Here is a 20446-nt window from a genome sequence, read left to right as displayed (position 1 = left end):
AGTGTAGAAAGGAAGGAAAGCATTTGCCTTTAGCAAACATATATGTATTAAATTGTTATTTATGGCTCTTTATCAAGTTCAGATCTTCTTCTTATGGTGACAATGTGGAACTACAGCGTTTTGTGATTAGTGAGAAACAAGAATAATCTTTTGTCGTCATTAAACCAAAAGCCCTAACATAAGGCTAACAATATAAAAATTTATTTCATAAACATTTTTAGTGAATATATCTGTATTAAATATATATATATATATATATATATATATATATATATATATATATATATATATATATATATATACACTATATTGCCAAAAGTATTTGCTCACCTGCCTTGACTCACATATGAGCTTAAGTGACATCCCGTTCCTAATCCATAGGGTTCAATATGACGTCGGTCCACCCTTTGCAGCTAGAACAGCTTCAACTCTTCTGGGAAGGCTGTCCACAAGGTTTAGGAGTGTGTTTATGGGAATTTTTGACCATTCTTCCAGAAGCGCATTTGTGAGGTCGCACACTGATGTTGGACGAGAAGGCCTGGCTCTCAGTCTCCGCTCTAATTCATCCCAAAGGTGTTCTATCGGGTTGAGGTCAGGACTCTGTGCAGGCCAGTCAAGTTCATCCACACCAGACTCTGTCATCCATGTCTTTATGGACCTTGCTTTGTGCACTGGTGCACAGTCATGTTGGAAGAGGAAGGGGCCAGCTCCAAACTGTTCCCACAAAGTTGGGAGCATGGAATTGTCCAAAATGTCTTGGTATGCTGAAGCATTCAGAGTTCCTTTCACTGGAACTAAGGGGCCAAGCCCAGCTCCTGAAAAACAACCCCACACCATAATCCCCCCTCCACCAAACTTTACACTTGGCACAATGCAGTCAGACAAGTACCGTTCTCCTGGCAACCGCCAAACCCAGACCCGTCCATCAGATTGCCAGATGGAGAAGCGCGATTCGTCACTCCAGAGAACGCGTCTCCACTGCTCTAGAGTCCAGTGGCGGCGTGCTTTACACCACCGCATCCGACGCTTTGCATTGCACTTGGTGATGTATGGCTTGGATGCAGCTGCTCGACCATGGAAACCCATTCCATGAAGCTCTCTGCGCACTGTTCTTGAGCTACATGAAGTTTGGAGGTCTGTAGTGATTGACTCTGCAGAAAGTTGGCGACCTCTTCGCACTATGCGCGTCAGCATCCGCTGACCCCGCTCCGTCAGTTTACGTGGCCTACCACTTCGTGGCTGAGTTGCTGTCATTCCCAAACACTTCCATTTTCTTATAATACAGCTGACAGTTGACTGTGGAATATTTAGGAGCGAGGAAATTTCACGACTGGATTTGTTGCACAGGTGGCATCCTATCACAGTTCCACGCTGGAATTCACTGAGCTCCTGAGAGCGACCCATTCTTTCACAAATGTTTGTAAAAACAGTCTGCATGCCTAGGTGCTTGAATTTATACACCTGTGGCCATGGAAGTGATTGGAACACCTGATTCCAATAATTTGGATGGGTGAGCAAATACTTTTGGCAATATAGTGTATATATATATATATATATATATATATATATATATATATATATATATATATATATATATATATATATCTGATGTTTCTCCAGGTATCTAGTGGAGCTGCTTCTCCTTTGTGGGCTTTACTGCCCCCAGTGCTCCAATAACACCTGTTGCATGCACCTTTCAGACTCTCTCTAGTTCTTCCCTGAGCTCTTGGCATTTTTCCAATTTCTCATGTTCTTTTTTCCTGATGTTTCCATCATTTGGAGTGGCAACGCTGATCCCACAGGATCTAAGCTCTAACATTCTCCACCACCTTGGGAGATAGCACCCATTTTGACATGTAGTTTGTATTCTGCACAGAAGTTTCTGTTCAGTATAACAGCCTCTTGGTTATGATGGTGCATGCATTCAACAACTGCCAATATGTGACACCCTGCTGTGAGATGATGGACTGTTTAACCGCAGCTTAATATGATTTAGTAGATAACAAAAACAGTTGTATTATTTCATTCACTGATTCCTACATTTTCACTTATTTAGACAAACTCGTTGCCTATTCCCATTTAATCATTCTTCTCTTTCTCTTCATCTCCTCCTTCTCACATGAACAAACTTATTAAATTTAGAAGCCAATTAATATATCCTCTTCAGAAAGAAGGCTGCTTGGTGTCATCAAAAGGCTGATAACACATTAAACCACTAAATGTAGGCATTATAACTGAAAATAAATAAAACACAGAGTGGCATTATCTTATATGGACTACATTAGTAAAAACAAAACTTTTGCTACGCAGATTAGCTCTAAAACCACCACTTTGTGCGAACTTGGAGGAGAAAAGGTGGCGCTCTGCGCTACATCAGCATTTATCAGCTTATTGGAGAAGGTGCCCCTGCTGTTTACTGGTAGGTTGGTTATTATATGATATATATATAGAAGAGCTATATGTGTATATATATTTTATCTCTTTTTATTCTTATTTTTTATCTTTATTATATTGTATAGTTGGATGTGTGTATATATCATGTAAAACTGTAACTAGAGCGTGTAACAAAAGTAATTTCCCTCTGGGATTATTAAAGTATTTCTGATTCTGATTCTGATTAATGCCAAGAGGAGCAAATGTAGCATATTTTACTGCATGTCTCTAGAGCATAAACAGGGTCATTCATTGCTATTTGTTTCTATGAGGTCAGGGATTTTATCTCTGGTTTCTAATGGCAAAGTCTTTAATTGATTGCATCCAGATAAGCTCTACAGAGCAAAGGCATGTTTTTCTGATCAAAGGGATTCAGTCAGCTTCAGCACCAGTGCTGGGTATTTTGGGTATATCGATTTTGATTCATACAGTTCTAAATCAATTTCGATTCGATCTGTTTTTACAACAATGAAAATGGTTCAACTGTATTTCAAAATACTCATTTTGTTTTTTTCCTGTCAGATTAAACACAGAGTGCAAACTTGTAAATCATGCAGTTTAAGCCTTAGAAGTGAACAAAACTGTCTCATAAGTGCAAACTTGTTTGCGAAAAGGGAAAAAGTGAAGCCTCACTCGAGCAAGGAGACGTGACACAGCTGACATGCATGAGCTGCATTATCTCCACTGCACAAACCATATTTGCAGTGTTTTCTGTAGCAACTACAGGGTGTTTTATGGTCAGCCCCCATTAGTTAATGTCTTCAGTCAACCTATTGGCTATATTTGCAGCTGTCTGGCTTGACGTAATCTTGAGTGCATCTTTCCTGCTTACTTGAATGTGAACGTCACGTGCGTCACTATAAAATTAATTAATCTCATTCCCTAGACATCGATTTTGCAAAAATATAAAGGAACAGATTCAAAATCGATTAAATTGATTTTTTTACCCAGCCTTATTCAGCACCGCCTGCTAGCTGAGCTGTTAGCATAGAGGAGTAATAGGTGGAGCCCAGAGGGACCAAGAGGCTTGGATCAAGAAAAGGAGAGTGCTTCCATGGAAGTTTAGAGGAAACAACTGAGAAGCAGCCAAGAGGATTTTTTTTTCTATGTGGAGGAGATCAGCAGCTCTAGTGGAAGAGCTTCCAAAACAGTCCTCATATTTGGCCTTTCTGTAAGACCTGGAGGAAGATGTTGCTCTGGTCAGATGAGAACAAAAATGAAGTTTTCCGTCAACAAGCTAGACTCCATGTGATGGAAAACCAGCTGGATTGAAACATTCTGTGGAAAGAGCAGGTCAGGGACGATAGATGGCATGGAAAGGTGTTAGTCTGCAAAAATCTCAAAGCTGGGTCTGAACTGGAAAGGCTTTATTGACATCACAGGAGCCATTATGTTAACACAAATCATTTTCATTAGATGATTGTATAACAGTGCATTATTGGAGAAGGCCTGGTGCAAGCCTGGTTGCTTCATTCTGATGAGCAGCATTAGTGGGAACAGACTGGAATCCAGTGTGGAACAGCACCTTAGGTTTTTCAGTCACTGAATTTAATTACTTCCCTTTTTAGCTGATTCACGGTTTTAAATGCAGCTACATAGCTTTCCACCAAACCCTGAGCATCTCTGTGTTCACAGCAGGTGTGCAACATATAAAAATATCCTGCTCTGACTGCCCACACCTCAGGAGGACAGCCGCAGTGTCTCCTGTAGGCTGTACAGAGATGATAGTGAGAAATGTGGGGCTTATTAACATCTATTTACATGCCATCCTCCTTCATCTGCTTTCAGTTCCATATTGATTTGAGGTATATAAAAGAAATATACATTGATCCTTTTTGTGTTTGCACAAGTTTCCACATATGGAAGTTTTTGTTTACTCCATGATTCATCAGAAGATACTTGAAAGCCCTTAAAGCCCATGCTGATGTTACTGCGATTTAAAGCCTTAGAAATAGCTAAATAACTGATCAAGAGGCTAGTTTACCTTATTGGGTCATGATTCTATCATATGTAGATTGATCAAAGTGCATGAAGGAAGAAATTCATTAGAAAATATAAATTATCGGCTGGATAAGCTGATCAGGAAGGCCAGCTCTGTGATTGGATGCCCTCTCGACTCAGGAGCTGGGAAACAAAATGACTGTAACTAAATATTCATCTCTGTTGGATAATGTCTCGCATCCCATGCATGAAGCTGCTGAAGAATTGGAGAGCTCCCTCAGGGACACACTGCTGCACCCTAAATGCACCAGGGAGCTCTATCACAGATCCTTCCTCCCATCAGCTGGAAACTTTATAACCACCACTGCTCCCAACAACCACAATAAATTATTACATCCATGCAGATTTTTGCTAATTTTGCTGCAGTTATTTTCAAATATCCATCACTGTAGAAATGTCCATATATGTATATTGGTTATTTATTCTCCAGGTGCACAGTATTTATATAGTTAAACCCCTTTACAGTACAGTATATCATTTTTTTTACCTCTTCACTATTATTTTATTCTTATACACTTTTCTAAGGTCCACATTTGCGTGACCATTTTTCTATAATCTTTTTGCTGCTGTAAAGACCAACACTTCCCCATTGTGGGACGATAATGGGATTTTCTATTCTATTATATTATATGCTTCTATCATAAATAGATTGATGAAAGTGCATGAAAAAAGAAATTCATCAGAAAAAATGCAAAAACAAAGTGTGTTAAAAATGCATCCTGATCTTAAAATTGAACAGAAGTTACAGCTAGAGATAAACCCTACAAACATAGACAGCCTACAAACAGCGGAAAAAGGACATACAGCCCTATTAACTACATTTCCCATGATGCACTTGTGTTTTTACGCATGCGCCAAAGAGTTTATTTAGTATACACACAACCGGAAGTTACACTGTGGGATTGTCGACCAAGATTTGGTAAAGTTTCTATATTTCCAGGCGCTGCTGTCACGAATAACCGCGTTACCGTTTCAAAAAAAAGGTTAGCGTCCGTTTTTAAATATATTCAGCTAACCAGTAAGTTTTATTCAGATAAATGAACGTTTTTTTTTGTCGTAGCGGACCTGTTTGCTAGCTAAAGTAACGTTAGCAGATGGGCCCCTCTACATTTAGAGCAAAGCTTCACTTTATGTCTGCTTGAAGATAAAAAAAAAAAAAAAAGCGCTCCAAGTAATGGCCGCTGAGTACTAAGTAAAGTATCATGACAACAGTATGATAAAATAGGAATGTTAGGTTTGCTTGAATAAAGCAGAAATGTGGGTAAAATCGTTTTAGGGGGAGATTTAATACGTAAATGTGACGCTGTAAAGTAGCTTTCTGCAGTCTAGCCATCATTATATATGTATACACACTGGTTTTATATAACCTATTGTATTAAGGAAAATATTCACCTAATATATTACAGTTAGGTCAGTCCTTTAAAACACATTTCCTCTTAAGAGTCATTTTAACTGCTTCCTAAAACGCTTTACTGCAGCTCATGTTCCTTTTTATACTCGTTGCTATAGTAACGCATAAAGGCACAGCCCTGTGTTTCAAACTGTGCTGTTCTTTGCTCAGCATTAGATACATGAATGATTTTATCTTTGATGGGGGAAGAGTCTGAATGGTTGTTTTGAAGGACAGGCGCCCCATCTGGTGGGTGGAGGCGACAGCTGCAACCATCATCTAGTTGCAATGGATGATTGTCATATTTTATTTAAAATAATCTAAAACGCTCTGGGATTTAATGCTTTACTACACATTATCTATAAAAGCTGAGTAAAGCTCCTATTCAGAATTCTATGATAAAGTGTATTCATTGCAGTGTTTGATTTAAAAAAAGGACTTTAAAAAATGTTTTTTAGAGATAAACTTCAACCACAATTAAACCACACAGCTTAACCCTTTTTTGATCACTTGCATTCCCCTTCAAAATGGAAACCTCCATCCCTCAGTGAGGTCTAGAAGCACAAGATCTATATCCAGCCATTCAGCAAAGATACTGCTACATGGCTGTACATCTTATTTTCGCATTTGACCAAATAAATGAATGATGTATTACCTACTATAAATTAAGTTAAAATAAAAAGTTAAGTCAAGAAAGAAAGGTAAAAAGCTAATTGAAAATTTATAAAGGGAATAAGCCTAATTAAGAATTATATTTAGGTTTATAAACTAAAAAATGTAAGTGCCAGTATTAGCATTAATGCCTCTAAGGTTACGTTGGACCCCCAGAAAAAGTGTTTCTTTCACTCTCAGAGTGTTTTTCATTAATTTCTTATAGAAGCACTTTCATTTTTCTTAATAGATTCGGGGGAAGGTTGGCGTTTCTTGTAATTACATTGACATCCACATATTTTTACAAAGGTAATAAGGTCTTGTCCTGGATTTCAATAACACTATTGGTTTGAAGTTTTGATTTGGAAAGTATATACTGTGTGCCCTATAAAGGGTTAAAACCCATAAAATTTATGGCATGAACCGATTTCTAAACATAAGAGATGAGTTTTAGAAAAGTTTTAGTTTAAATCAAAGTTTGACACACAACCATTCTATATTTATTAATGGTTGCAGAAAATGATAGATGACAAAAAAAATCTCTGCTTGTTCCACAGAAGAAGTTCATGCTATCAGTCTGTCACCTTAAGCTAACACATGGTCTGGTTATAAAGCAGGAGAACGACCCAGAGTTCACCTGAAGATCCACCTCTGATCGAGTTATAGAAATAAAATGATATCTTGAAGTAGACAAAGTCTGGGCTTTAATATGATCCAGATGATGCACTGGATTCAATCTGAGGCTTGGATGAGCTAGGAAACTGAATTGAGATCTGTATTTTATTCTAATCCTGATGTCATTTGTTTAATTAATCCCCAGACGTTGCGTGAACTAAATTAAATCTGTTGAATATTCAAAATGTTTTACAATAAAACTTCTTTTAATCCCCTCCTCTGATTTCTTCAGTTACTTTAAAGGTGCTCTTTCAACCCAAATAACAAGAAATCAGTTTTTGTCGTCGTTTGGAAAAATGCGCATCCCTGCGGATTTTAGCCTATTTTTATTTTATTTATTTATTTTGCTACTTTAGGTGCAATGGAGGAGTGATGTCTCAGACAGCGAAGGGATAAAGACAGAGAAGACATGACTGAGTGCTTCCTGCCCCCCAGCAGCAGCCCTGCAGAGCAGCGCAGGGCCGATCACCCTGGAGGGGTGGCCCGTACCCCTAGCTCCGAGGAGATCAGCCCCACCAAGTTCCCCGGGCTGTACCGCACCGGCGAACCATCGCCGCCTCATGATGGACACCACCATGAGCCGCCTGACCCCTACGTCTCAGATGATGATAAGGAGCACGGAAAGAAGAAGAATAAGTTCAAGAAGAAGGAGAAGAGGAGTAAGATGTAGCTTTACTTTAAATGTTGAACGATAATTGAAATATTTAGGTGCAGATTTATGATTTGTTGAGTTATGAGATGATTTATGACCTTTCATCCAACCAATCATTATTGTATGACCTCCTAATCCATGTTTTAAGTGGTTTGGGAACATTTAGAGTGATAAATTCACCTCATAAGTATGATCTGAAAATAAATATACATTTCTAAGAATTAGGGTGTTTGCCCTTCAGTTGAGCAGGTTAATAGGATGATCTGCCAATGCAAGGAGTATTCTTTGCCATTAAATAGGATTATTAGATACTATGCACTTGAATTTAGATAATAGAGTTGCTTTTTATAATTTTAAATGTAAAGAATTTTCTTCTATTGGAAAATTACTTATCTGCTCCAATCAAGGGAAAATCAACTTATTTTAAGAAAATTAGGCTTACCAGGATTATGTTTGCAGTGCATGTAGATAAAGCAGAGGAAAACTCAGGCTCGATCTTTAAAGCAAAGACCAGAGAAGTCCAATCCTTTCTGGGAGGACCAGTGGATTTTTCTCCATGTGAAGAGACATACTATGTTTTAGATTATTCTGCATTAAACATACTTTTATCCTATCTTATTATTTAATAACTGATGGCACCTTATCAAAATGTGCTTTTGTAATTACTTTTTTCGGTCACTGTTTTATCTATTGACAAGATGCAGCAAAACCCCAGAAAAAAACAACAACTTTTAAATACCTTCAGAGAGCCTGAAGATCTGATAATCAGATGAAGAAAATACATTAGAAGAAATCAGGGCTGGTTCAGCAAAAATGCACATAATGTATATCATCAATTTGGGAGAATACTACATGTAGTAAAAGAGAAAAGAAATAAATCAACTTTCCCTTCCTGTTCCCACCCATAGCGTGGGCTGTGTTTTCCGCCCTTGTCCACTTTTGATCCTCATTTTTCCACATCTGGATTTAGCTCCCACCTTAGTGAACAGGAAGAGGAAGGAGGGGGTAGATGGTTCCCAGTGAAAGGTGTATCTCTGACCACTGTCTGGTTCACACTGCTGAGAAGAGTCCGCTGATTGTTTTAGCTCTTAGGAAATATATTTAAACTCTGTTTTAGAGAGGAGAGGAGAGTAAGGTGCTTTGGGAGCTGTGCTAAATCAGTGGCTGACCTCTTTTTCTTGTCCCCATTCTTTACTGTCTTCTCTCTCTCTCGTAACCCTTCTTCTGTTTCTATTTTCCCTCCTTCATAGTTCTGCTGTAGTAAAGAGGAAGGAACACTGCAGTTTTTTTTCTCCTCTCAGATTTAACCATTTGTGCCTTTTCTTCCAGCTGAGGGATACGCCGCCTTCCAGGAGGACAGCTCAGCTGATGAAGCTGAGAGCCCGTCCAAGATGAAGCGCTCGAAGGGAATCCACGTGTTTAAGAAGCCTAGCTTCTCCAAGAAGAAGGAAAAGGACTTTAAGGTGAAAGAGAAGGGCCCCAAAGAGGAGAAGGCCAAGGATAAAAAGTCCAAGGACCTGACTGCTGCTGATGTAGTCAAACAGTGGAAGGAGAAGAAGAAGAAGAAGAAGCCTGCCTCAGATGCAGAGCAGGTCCCAGTGGAGGTTCCCACTATAAGGCCCATCTTTGGAGCTCCGCTGGCTGAAGCTGTGAAGAGGACCTCACTGTATGACGGCATCCAGCTTCCCGCCATCTTCCGGGAATGCGTGGACTACATTGAGAATTATGGGATGAAGTGTGAGGGCATCTACAGGGTCTCAGGTATTCAGCTGGTTCTTCATGCAGCACTGGTTCATAACAATTCATCTCATAATATAGAGCTCAGATGGATTCAATTTATATCCAGAAATGTTTAATAGAATAGTACGCTGCAGCAGCAAGCATGTGGTGACAGTAGAAAGAACAAACATATCAAACATGTCATATTAACAGTGGTGGTTGGTGGAGTTTTCCCCGGGGGGGGGGGGCATAGCTTCAAAATAGACGTATACCAAAAGAAAATCAAATGTATGCTAAGTTAAAACACCTGTATATTTACATGGATGCCAACAACAAAAACATAACATTAACTGAAATGTGCTACCTGCCTTTATCCATGCTGGGTCAGATTCTGATGTTTGAAAAAGGAGGCTTTGAAAGCAGAATTAAGTGTTAACCTCGCTGCATGCAGTTAGCCAAGCCTTGTTGTTAAAATAAATGATATAAACCTGTCATTCAGCCGCACTTTATAACAGACGACTGTGACTGAAGGTGGTGTGCAAATAAAGTTGCTTTAAGCTCTGGGCGCAGGAGAGCTGCGTCTCGGTATGCTCCTATCTTTTGCATTAAAGGGGAGCTACTTTAAGAGTAAATTCAAACTTTTAATAAAGGATTAAAAACATTTCTTTTTAGCAGGATGTATGACTTTTGACATTTTACAAATATGCTATTTATTTTATTCATAACTTTTTTCAAGCGCTTTTGAGTTTTAAATTTTGATTTTACCCTTCTATGAAGATTTGACCTGTAGCACTTGTGTAAAGTGCATTACAAATAAAATTTATTATTATTATTTTTATTAATGGCCAAACATCACCAATTTCATGAAAAACAAAACAGCTTTACATGTCATTAAATATTAAATATTTATCTTTCACATCTAAAAACGTATCAATATATTTTGAAGTATAAAAAAAAAAAAAACTAAGTATTTTATTTGCTTTTTAATGTCTTAATCAAGGTCATTTGGTGAGAGGGGCGGCGCCTTTGCGCCCTCTATTGGCCAGTCGCCACTGCATTTTACTTAATCTTTTTAGACAACAGCAAACATAAATCCCCCCTAATCTCCCCTTACCAGGTATGAAGTCCAAGGTGGATGAGCTGAAAGCCTCTTACGACAGGGAGGAATGTCCCTGTCTGGAGGAGTACGACCCCCACACCGTTGCCAGCCTGCTGAAGCAGTACCTCCGCGAGCTGCCGGAGAACCTCCTTGGTCGAGACTTGGCTCAGCGCTTCGAGGATGCCTGCGGTCGGCCGGCAGAGGCAGAGAAGGTCTCAGAGTTTCACAAGCTGCTGGCCGAGGTGCCTCCACAGAGCCGGCTGCTCCTCTCCTGGCTCGTCACGCACATGGACCACGTCATCACCAGGGAGGCAGACACCAAAATGAACATCCAGAATATTTCCATCGTCCTCAACCCGACCATACAGGTCAGCAGCAGAACTCTATTTCAGCAGGACATGTAGTCTGGCTGAATATGGGCACATCCTTCCTTCCTTCCTTCCTTCCTTCCTTCCTTCCTTCCTTCCTTCCTTCCTTCCTTCCTTCCTTCCTTCCTTCCTTCCTTCCTTCCTTCCTTCCTTCCTTCCTTCCTTCCTTCCATCCATCCATCCATCCATCCATCCATCCATCCTTCCTTCCTTCCTTCCTTCCTTCCTTCCTTCCTTCCTTCCTTCCTTCCTTCCTTCCTTCCTTCCTTCCTTCCATCCATCCATCCATCCATCCATCCATCCATCCATCCATCCATCCTTCCTTCCTTCCTTCCTTCCTTCCTTCCTTCCTTCCTTCCTTCCTTCCTTCCTTCCTTCCTTCCTTCCTTCCATCCATCCATCCATCCATCCATCCATCCATCCATCCATCCACCCTTCCTTCCTTCCTTCCTTCCTTCCTTCCTTCCTTCCTTCCTTCCATCCATCCATCCATCCATCCATCCATCCATCCATCCATCCACCCTTCCTTCCTTCCTTCCTTCCTTCCTTCCTTCCTTCCTTCCTTCCTTCCTTCCTTCCTTCCTTCCTTCCTTCCATCCATCCATCCATCCATCCATCCATCCATCCTTCCTTCCTTCCTTCCTTCCTTCCTTCCTTCCTTCCTTCCTTCCTTCCTTCCTTCCTTCCTTCCTTCCTTCCTTCCTTCCTTCCTTCCATCCATCCATCCACCCTTCCATCCATCCATCCATCCATCCATCCATCCATCCATCCTCCCTATCAGAAATATGCTTAAGGTATAAGTGTATAGCAGAGATTTGTAGGATTCCAAACCTGAGAAATTCTGAAAATGTGACATCATGAAAAGTCAGTAGGAAAACTGAGCATTCCCATAGCAACCAGCCCTGCCAGTTTTTTGTGGTTCAAACACTGAGTTCATCTTTGACACCCTGGCCTAGTTAAGTGCAGCTAATTTATCCCCATAGGAGTCGTCTCTGCGGCTACTCCACTTATCGTGAGCCAGAAACACATCTGTTAGATAAACATGAGGGAATCCAGGATCAGTGTAATGAGGGCAAGTAAACACACAGGAATCTGTTGGAGAGAATCTGCTCCAAAAACCTTTCAGGGTGGAAACCGTTTTTTCCTGCTCTATGCCCCTTTCACTCTGCTGATGAGTTCTCCTTCCTTCTTAGATTGGAAACCGCGTCCTCTACATCTTCTTTACCCACGTGAAAGAGCTGTTTGGTGACGTCGTCCTGAAGCCGGTGGTGCGACCTCTCCGCTGGTCCAACATGGCAACAATGCCAGCTCTGCCCGAGACCCAGGAGAACATCAAGGAGGAAATTCGGCGGCAGGTTAGTTTCAGTTCAGCAGTGAGCGTTTTTGACTCCCCCTTTTTTTTCAGAAGCTTGAGTTCGGTGTTTTTTTTGTTTTTTTTTCCCCCCACTTTTTTTAACGTTTATGTGAAACTTAAAAAACAAACAAATCTATGATTATTAGAAGTTGTATTTTAATCAGCTGTTTTACCGTTTTTAAAGCTTAATTAGGGTCCTCTAAGAAACTGAGCAGTTCTCCTGCACATCATCATCTATAGCTTCACTTATATGTATCAGTAACTCTTTAAAATTGTGTTAATGTCAGCGGCTTTGCGTGTATTATTGTTTATTTTTTATAGAAAAGATGTCGATGACAGTCTTATTTATGAAGGACTTTAAAAACAGGTTGTAGCTACAGAAAATGTGGTGTAGAGTTTTAATAAAGCCATCAATTCATTAGTTATAGTTGAATAAAACACATACAGATAAAAATGCTAACAAAAAGGACAGGTAGTTTACAGTGTCAGACGTTCTTTATTTGTCTAGCAAACAAATACAACCACAGCTCTGAAAGACAGGAAGTGGTGGTTTGTATCTACATCGAAAATGACCCATTTATGAACAACTTGTATCATGAATAAAGTCCTTTTAAAGTAGTGAGGGAGAGGTCTAATATAGGTCTATAATAGTTCAAATATGGGTGCCACACTATAGAACTGGTCCTCGCTAGTATGGATGATGCTGTAGAGTTCAAATGATTTTGCTCCAACCACTGATACTTGAGAAGCTGATCCATTGGAGAATAAGGCTGTTTTTTCTGGCTGCAAATGCAGGTTTAAAGGATGCCTTTGATCTCTGAAAATCTGAAATCTGTTTTATTTCAAATTTGACTCTTCTTGCACACGTACAGAATGTTTTTTTTTCCATTGGACCAAATTAAATCTGATGGTTCATCAAATATATCCTCTCTCCCGTATACCTCTCCCCCTCTGCCAGTCACAGTTAGACGGGCCATTAAATTTACAATACAAGGAGCTTATAGTCTACTTTAGTTTTTGTGGAAACAGTAGATATTTCAGGGCAACCAATAACTTAATGTCATTAGTAATATAATAATACATGGTGCATAAACAACGAACCGAGAATCTACCTGGTATGTTAACATATTAAAAGATATTCAACTATAGCATAAATAACATGCTAACAAGTTTATCAAACCATCAGTGTCATTCCAAATTACTAAATGCAATGAAAGCTTCATCCTCTGTGTCACTTATAAAAAACTCTGTTAACTCCAAACTTTCTTTCTGCTGTTGGATTACCGTTTTCAGCTGCATATTTTTCTTCTTACAGCTTGTAATCTGCAGAATATGATTTTCTTTTTGGTGCCTTTTTTTTTTTTTTTAGCTCTTCTCAGTTGTTTTTTATAAGTTAACTCCTATGTTTTACCGTATTTTCACGACCATAAGGCGCACCTGACTAAAAGGCGCACTCTCAGTTATGTGTCCCATTTCTGTATTTAACACACACATAAGGCGCACCGGACTATAGGGCGCGTTTTTTATATACAGGTACAAGTCCTCTACTACCTTTAAATACCTCTACTGCGTATTTAACAATACAGCGGGGGCAAAACTGAGTATGACTGTGCTTTATTCATGTATTTATTACAAAGTATTAATCAAACCTGGCAGCTGGCCGTGAGACAGATGACACAGCGCTGTGATCACTCCTAAATTAACTTAAAATCCTGAAACCTGCTGACGGAATATGTTCGCTTTTATTGCCGGTATCCTGGTGCCTGCAGGCTGCAGCTAAAATTATTTAGATGAAAAACACCTGCCAGCAGCCGCGGTGAACCCCAGGCTGCCCAGCCTACAGGCTGCTGATGAAGAGATTTCTGCTGTCAGCGCACCGCTGGTATGTGGGGGTCTGAGCGCCTCCGACAGAAATAGATAATCTGGATGAACTGACTGCAATTATGAAGTTTTCAGGTGGACTTTCTCACTTAAAAACATATTAAAACTACTTTATTCCCACTGATCACAGCAAATATAGCTGCAAGATTTAGATTATTTAGATGAAAAACACCTGCCAGCAGCCGCGGTGAACGAAAGGATTTCTCCTGTCGGCGCACCGCTGGTATGTGGGGGTCTGAGCGCCTCCGACAGAAATAGATAATCTGGATGAATTGACTGCAATTATTAAGTTTTCAGGTGGCCTTTCTCACTTAAAAACATATTTATACTTATTTATTCCCACTGATCACAGCAAATATAGCTGCAAGATTTAGATTATTTAGATGAAAAACACCTGCCAGCAGCCGCGGTGAACGAAAGGATTTCTCCTGTCAGCGCACCGCTGGTATGTGGGGGTCTGAGCGCCTCCGACAGAAATAGATAATCTGGATGAATTGACTGCAATTATTAAGTTTTCAGGTGGCCTTTCTCACTTAAAAACATATTTATACTTATTTATTCCCACTGATCACAGCAAATATAGCTGCAAGATTTAGATTATTTAGATGAAAAAACACCTGCCAGCCACCGCGGTGAAGCGGAGGAGACGCGCTCAGAGGCTGCCATTGAATTAAGCTTTCAGGGAGAAAAATAGAGCGGGAGCAAACCTGAGTATGATTGTGCTTTATTCATGTATTTATTACAAAGTATTAATCAAACCCATCAAAGTCATCATCCTCTGTTATCCTCAGCATTCCTCTGAATAAAACAGCTGCGCTAAATCAGACATGCCAGTTTCCCCTTCTTCGCTGTCAGAGTCACTTTCCGTGCAGCGCAGCTCCTCAGAAATAATGCCGGCTTTTGCGAAAGCTTGAACAACAGAGCCAGCAGACACAGTCCATCTACAATCCATCCGCAAACGGTGGCGTAACTTGCCCGGCGCTGCCTTCCATTTATCATGAAACTGTGGTCTCAGTCTGTCATCCATCGCTCCCACGCCGCTCGCAGCCTTACTGTGAACGGCCGCTTCAAACCGATGTCGAGCGGTGGAAGTTCCTTTGTCAGACCCCCGGGATAACGGCGAGCACAGCGTTCACCCAGCCTTTTCATTTGCGTTAATATCATATGTCATCAGAGCGCTGTCTGTCTCGCTGGCAGCTCCCAGATCAGCTTCTCTGATTGGTTGATGCGGCGCGTCCAGCAGCAAAACTTCAATTTTTCAATCTGAGCAGCAGCAGCGCGTTGGCGGTGCATCAGATGCTTAAACGCTCCCGACGTGCTGCACCAAAACGCGCTGGGGACCTTTTGCTGCGCCTATACGCGCGTCAACCATTGACTTTGCATGTAAACTCGCTGCTTCTGCTGCACCTGCTGGGTCCGGTTCACACCGATGTCGAGCGGTTGAACAGCGAGCACAGCGTTAATTTGTTTCCCCATGTTTTTCACATCAGCTGTGAGATGGGCACGCATGGAGTCACAGATTAATGGTGATGAGTGGAAAAAAAACACCTGGTCTCCTTACATTCAGCCACTCTTTCATCATCTCCTCAATGAGGTGGTCTCAAAAGTCGCAGTTACAACACACATAGGGCGCACCGCACCATAGGGCGCACCGCACCATAGGGCGCACCGCACATTTTGAGGGAAAAAAAAGACGTTTAAGTGCGCCTTATAGTCGTGAAAATACGGTAGTTATCAACATAGGCCTAGAGCGCCCTCTTGGGGTTTAGTGTGAGATTAACATGTGAAATTACATAATGATTTTGTTAATAATTTCACACAGTTGCCCCAGAGTATAAGTCGCACCCGTGGCCAATCTATAAAAAAATAAAAATGCGACTTTTAGTCTGGAAAATAAGGTAAATGTCTGACTGCTCCATATCTTTGGAGCTCATTAATCTTTGTTATGCATTGACAAGGACATGTCTGTGTTCAGGAGTTCCTGTTGAACTGCCTGCACAGAGACCTGCAGGCAGGTGTGAAGGACCTGTCCAAGGAGGAGCGACTCTGGGAGGTTCAGAGAATCCTGACTGCTCTCAAACGAAAGCTGAGGGAGGCCAAACGGCAGGTAATGTCCCCGTACAACATAAAACAGCAGGAAACATCACAGACTTTTACCTGAGTTAGAACCCATTTTATAGAGATTCAGATTTAATTGTTTTAAACAGATCTATTAGGTAATTGAAATACGATGAGACTGCTAATTCTGTACCTGTATAAAGTCTGTTGGTAAGGGATTCACATACAGACTTATAAATATACTAAAGATGAATAATAACTTCTTTTACTCTAGACATCTGATGTACAGTATAAAAAAACTTAAATATAAGTTGACAGCTTTTGTGTCTTTTTTACTTTTATTCGGTTTTAGGAGTGTGAGACTAAGATAGCACAAGAAATAGCCAGTCTCTCCAAGGAAGATGTGTCCAAAGAGGAAATGACTGAGAATGAGGAGGAAGTCATCAACCTGCTCTTAGCACAGGTGAATTATTCAAGCATAACATAATTAAATCCTTATAAAACAGTAAATTCAGTGTTTTAATTCTGCACTACTTCATTTGGGTGATCAGGAGAATGAGATTCTGACAGAGCAGGAGGAGCTGATCGCTCTTGAACAGGTATTACGGAGACAGATCGCCACTGAAAAGGAAGAAATTGAGAGGCTGCGGGCAGAAATCGCCGACATCCAGAGGTAAGAGGAGGGTGGAGAGTCGCGTCAAAGCTGTGATTATAACGTAGTAACAATGTTGTCTTCCTCATCAGTCGGCAGCAGGGTCGCAGTGAGACTGAGGAGTATTCCTCTGACAGTGAAAGTGAGAGCGAGGATGAGGAAGAACTGCAGATGATACTGGAAGACCTGCAGAAACAAAATGAGGAACTAGAGGTGAGAAACATTCGGGATGGTTTAACCGTCTGATTTTACACACGTGCACAAAAATTGTTGCAAGGATTCAGTTAAGGAAAATTCCATAATAGATACAGAAATGACTTGGTTCTGCTCAATAAGGTTTAGGTCTTAATTCATAGAAGGCCACTTCAGAATAGTCCAATGTTTTCTTCTTAGCCATTCTTGGCTGTTTTTATCTGTTTTGGGTCATTATTTTGTTGAAGAACCATGACCTGTGACTGAGACCTGTAATTGCTCTATGAAGTCCTAACAATAGATTAACTCTGCCTCCTCCACAGCTTTCTGCTGCTTTCTGATGATCGTTCACTAATATTCTCCTTTTTTCTTAAATTTCAATCAGATACACTCTAATTAGTTGACTCCTGTAAATTGGATTTAATTAGACAAATTAGGAGAAAGGGAGACAACACTTTTCCGAGTTTATATTTATTTTCATGTTTTAGCTGTCATGACTTCCTGCCATTTCCCTCCAGAACAAAAACACTCATCTGAACCAGGCTATCCATGAGGAGCAGGAAGCCATCCTGGAGCTCAGAGTCCAGCTCCGCCTGCTGCAGAGCCACAAGCAGCAGCAGCAGCAGCAGGAACTAACCGTCCCTCCGTCAGCCGAGCAGGTTCCTGCCAGCCAGCCGAGCCCGGAGGCCCGCAGCGAGGAACAGACGAAACGTTCAGCCTCCACTGCGGCTGCCGCTGCAGACGCTCCCGCTCCAACCAACGGGAAGGCTCCCAAAGATCCTTCAAAACCTTCTCCAAACAAAGACAGGAGAGACACCAACATGTGAGATGGCTGCTATACTTGGCGTAGATGGTTACTTCACTTGTCATGAACATCTTCTGTATACTCTGTGGCATCCTGACTTTGTTTTCCATTCCCCAGAGAACCTAGAAACAGAATGACAGCTGTAGCAGACGACTAGCTACCTCTGAGGGGACTCCCAGGGACCATATTATTCAAATCTGCTGTGCCAAGCCTATTTAAAGGAGGTGGAGAGGGTGACAATGAAGGGATTCATGAAGGGAGGGGGTTAGAGTTTATTTTTCACCGACGGTTCAACCAATAAATTATAACCAAACATAACTTTGCTGTAGATCAGTTAGTTCATCCCTCTTCTCTGACATCACCGACCACTGTGCCATAACTCAAAACGACAAAGAGATGCAAATGCAGAAGAAAGCTCCGAGAGGATTTTTGATTGGTCTATATGTATATTTTAAATGATCATTCTATCTATAATATATATATAAACTGCTTAAGATGTGCCCTGATTTAATTTATAGCTTTTTAGTGACACATATGTGATGAATGAAAAGTTGAGGAAAAAAATAAAATCCCATCACAGCAAAATGTAGACGAGTGCACTCACCCGTTCCCTCGTTTTCACACAAGGAAACGTGGAGGTTTAATATTGATGTAACACACTGTGGAAATGTTATATGAGGAATGTGAGAGAAAACTGCCCAAGGCTTTTCTAAGTTATTTGATTGCAGTTTGTTTTATTCATTATACTATAAATTTGTGAAATTGTTCCATCATTTCATGAACGATCCTCCAAGCTGTCATTGTTTAAAAGCAATTTCAAAGATCTTTATTGCATATTATAACAACTTTGCAAAAAACATATATTTTGCGGTTGTATTTTTTTTATGTGTTGATTTTTGTATATCGTTGCTGATAATTCTAGCGTGGCTTTGAACTTTATTAATCGTGTGACTGAAACCGGCACCGAAGCTTTTCCTTAGGTTACTTTTACATGTTTGGAGCTTTTGTAGCAGGCTGTTGCAGTCAGACTAATGCTGTGAAGAATAAAGTGTTGATCTGAATCTCTGTGTTGCTCACGGCCTGAAAGTTTAGTTCTAAAGTCGTCCGCACTTTGCACTCTTCAAGGCGCATTATTTAAATGCTTTGTCCCATATTGATTTAAGGGTGTTGACTGACTTTTAAGATATTGGTTAAGTTTGCCAAAATTCAGCCAGAAAAGCAAAGTATGAAAGCTATTTTTTGTTAAGGCATCCTGTGGTGTAAAGTAAGTTAGTATCATGCTTTCACATAAATCACCAAAGAACTATAATATTAGACAAAGATGATTGGATTATTTCATTTTGTGAGGCACAGGAAAGGAACAAAATCCAGAGCTCTGTGTGACATTCTTTCTTAAGCTAGTCGGAGTTACTGATTCAACAGTGACTTGTTAATAATCTCATTACTCTAAGACTAAAACAACTCAAAAAACAGCCTCAAATGCTAAAAATATTCTGAGTATTACTGATTCATTTTCTGCAGCATTTGATAATGAAACAAACAATATCTATAGACTTACTTCCAACTTCGATTATTAAAAAGACGCTTCAGCAAACTTATAACTTGTTTATCAAGTTGCCACACTTATGCTAGGGGTGACTAAAGTTTAAAGGTACAGTGGAAGATGTTCTTTTTCTGGGTAGATCATCCAAATAAATGGTGCTCCTATTTGTCAATCATTCTGGTGACACTGACATGTTTACGTAAGTCCGTCGTACGTGCTCATCCCCATTTTCACTTACCGGCGGTGAGTCTGACAGTGAAAAAATTACAAATCTTTTGGAAAATAAGCTTGTATGAGCGATGCAAACAGCAACTTTTAAACAGAGCGTGCATGAGGAGAAGAGGGTTCTTGCACACGTTTTATAGGCGTTCCCGTCTGGGAGCAGGTGCAGGGTTGTGCATGTACTTTTTTCTTTGCTTTTTAAGTGGAGAGGGCGGGTCTCTTCAAAAAATTAATGAAAATCCTCCACTGTACCTTTAAGTTAACTACACTTTTACTGAAAGTAAGTTTAATCCTGTATAAATATTAATGCAGATGGTATCATTGTAATATTTGAGTAGAATTCATCTACTATTCTCATCTCTTTGTAACACCTTGAATTTTTATTAAAAATACAAAAATTTTGATTTTTGGTGACATTTCTTTTGATTTTTTTTTTCATCTTAGAAAATGGAAAATTAGACTTAATAAAAAAAAAAAAAACTTAATTTGCAGCAGCATAACCACATACTATATGAGTGCTCAAATGCCTTGATTAGTGATACACCAACCTGATTAAAATGTAATAAAATATGTGCGTTTTTTGGGTGCTTAGTGATCATTGACTCAAATGTGGCTCGATTCGTGTCAAAACCGTATTTATTTAAATTAATCTGTCAACTAAAGCCTAAATTTTTAGGGTATTTATTGATATGAAACACGACAACATTAAAAATATGCTTCAAAGTTTCCACTTCATTCAGATTTTAATCTG

The 20446-nt window shown here is 40.1% G+C and overlaps 1 protein-coding gene across 3 annotated transcripts; it reads left to right on the top strand.

Annotated features, from left to right (window-relative positions):
• Positions 1–5285: 5285 nt before the first annotated feature.
• On the top strand, positions 5286–18991 carry ralbp1 (ralA binding protein 1). 3 transcript variants are annotated; one of them, XM_038290835.1, is made up of 11 exons: positions 5286–5353; positions 7507–7809; positions 9132–9563; positions 10639–10988; positions 12182–12343; positions 16199–16330; positions 16634–16744; positions 16833–16954; positions 17026–17146; positions 17644–17948; positions 18048–18991. In XM_038290835.1, exons 2-11 carry the CDS (start codon positions 7560–7562, stop codon positions 18085–18087), a joined length of 2025 nt encoding a protein of 674 aa, XP_038146763.1. In that variant the 5' UTR covers positions 5286–5353; positions 7507–7559; the 3' UTR covers positions 18088–18991. The 3 variants fall into 3 exon arrangements, with proteins under 3 accessions (XP_038146763.1, XP_038146762.1, XP_038146764.1); XM_038290834.1 differs by having other exon boundaries at positions 5287–5417; XM_038290836.1 differs by having other exon boundaries at positions 5287–5417; positions 17644–18991.
• The last annotated feature ends 1455 nt before the right edge of the window (positions 18992–20446 follow it).

This window comes from Cyprinodon tularosa, unplaced genomic scaffold (assembly GCF_016077235.1).
Source record: "Cyprinodon tularosa strain WSP-4 unplaced genomic scaffold, ASM1607723v1 ctg29, whole genome shotgun sequence".
NCBI classification, from domain to species: domain Eukaryota; kingdom Metazoa; phylum Chordata; class Actinopteri; order Cyprinodontiformes; family Cyprinodontidae; genus Cyprinodon; species Cyprinodon tularosa.
The sequence above is the reverse complement of the archived record's forward strand: the minus strand, read 5'-3'. Positions and strand labels throughout refer to the sequence as shown.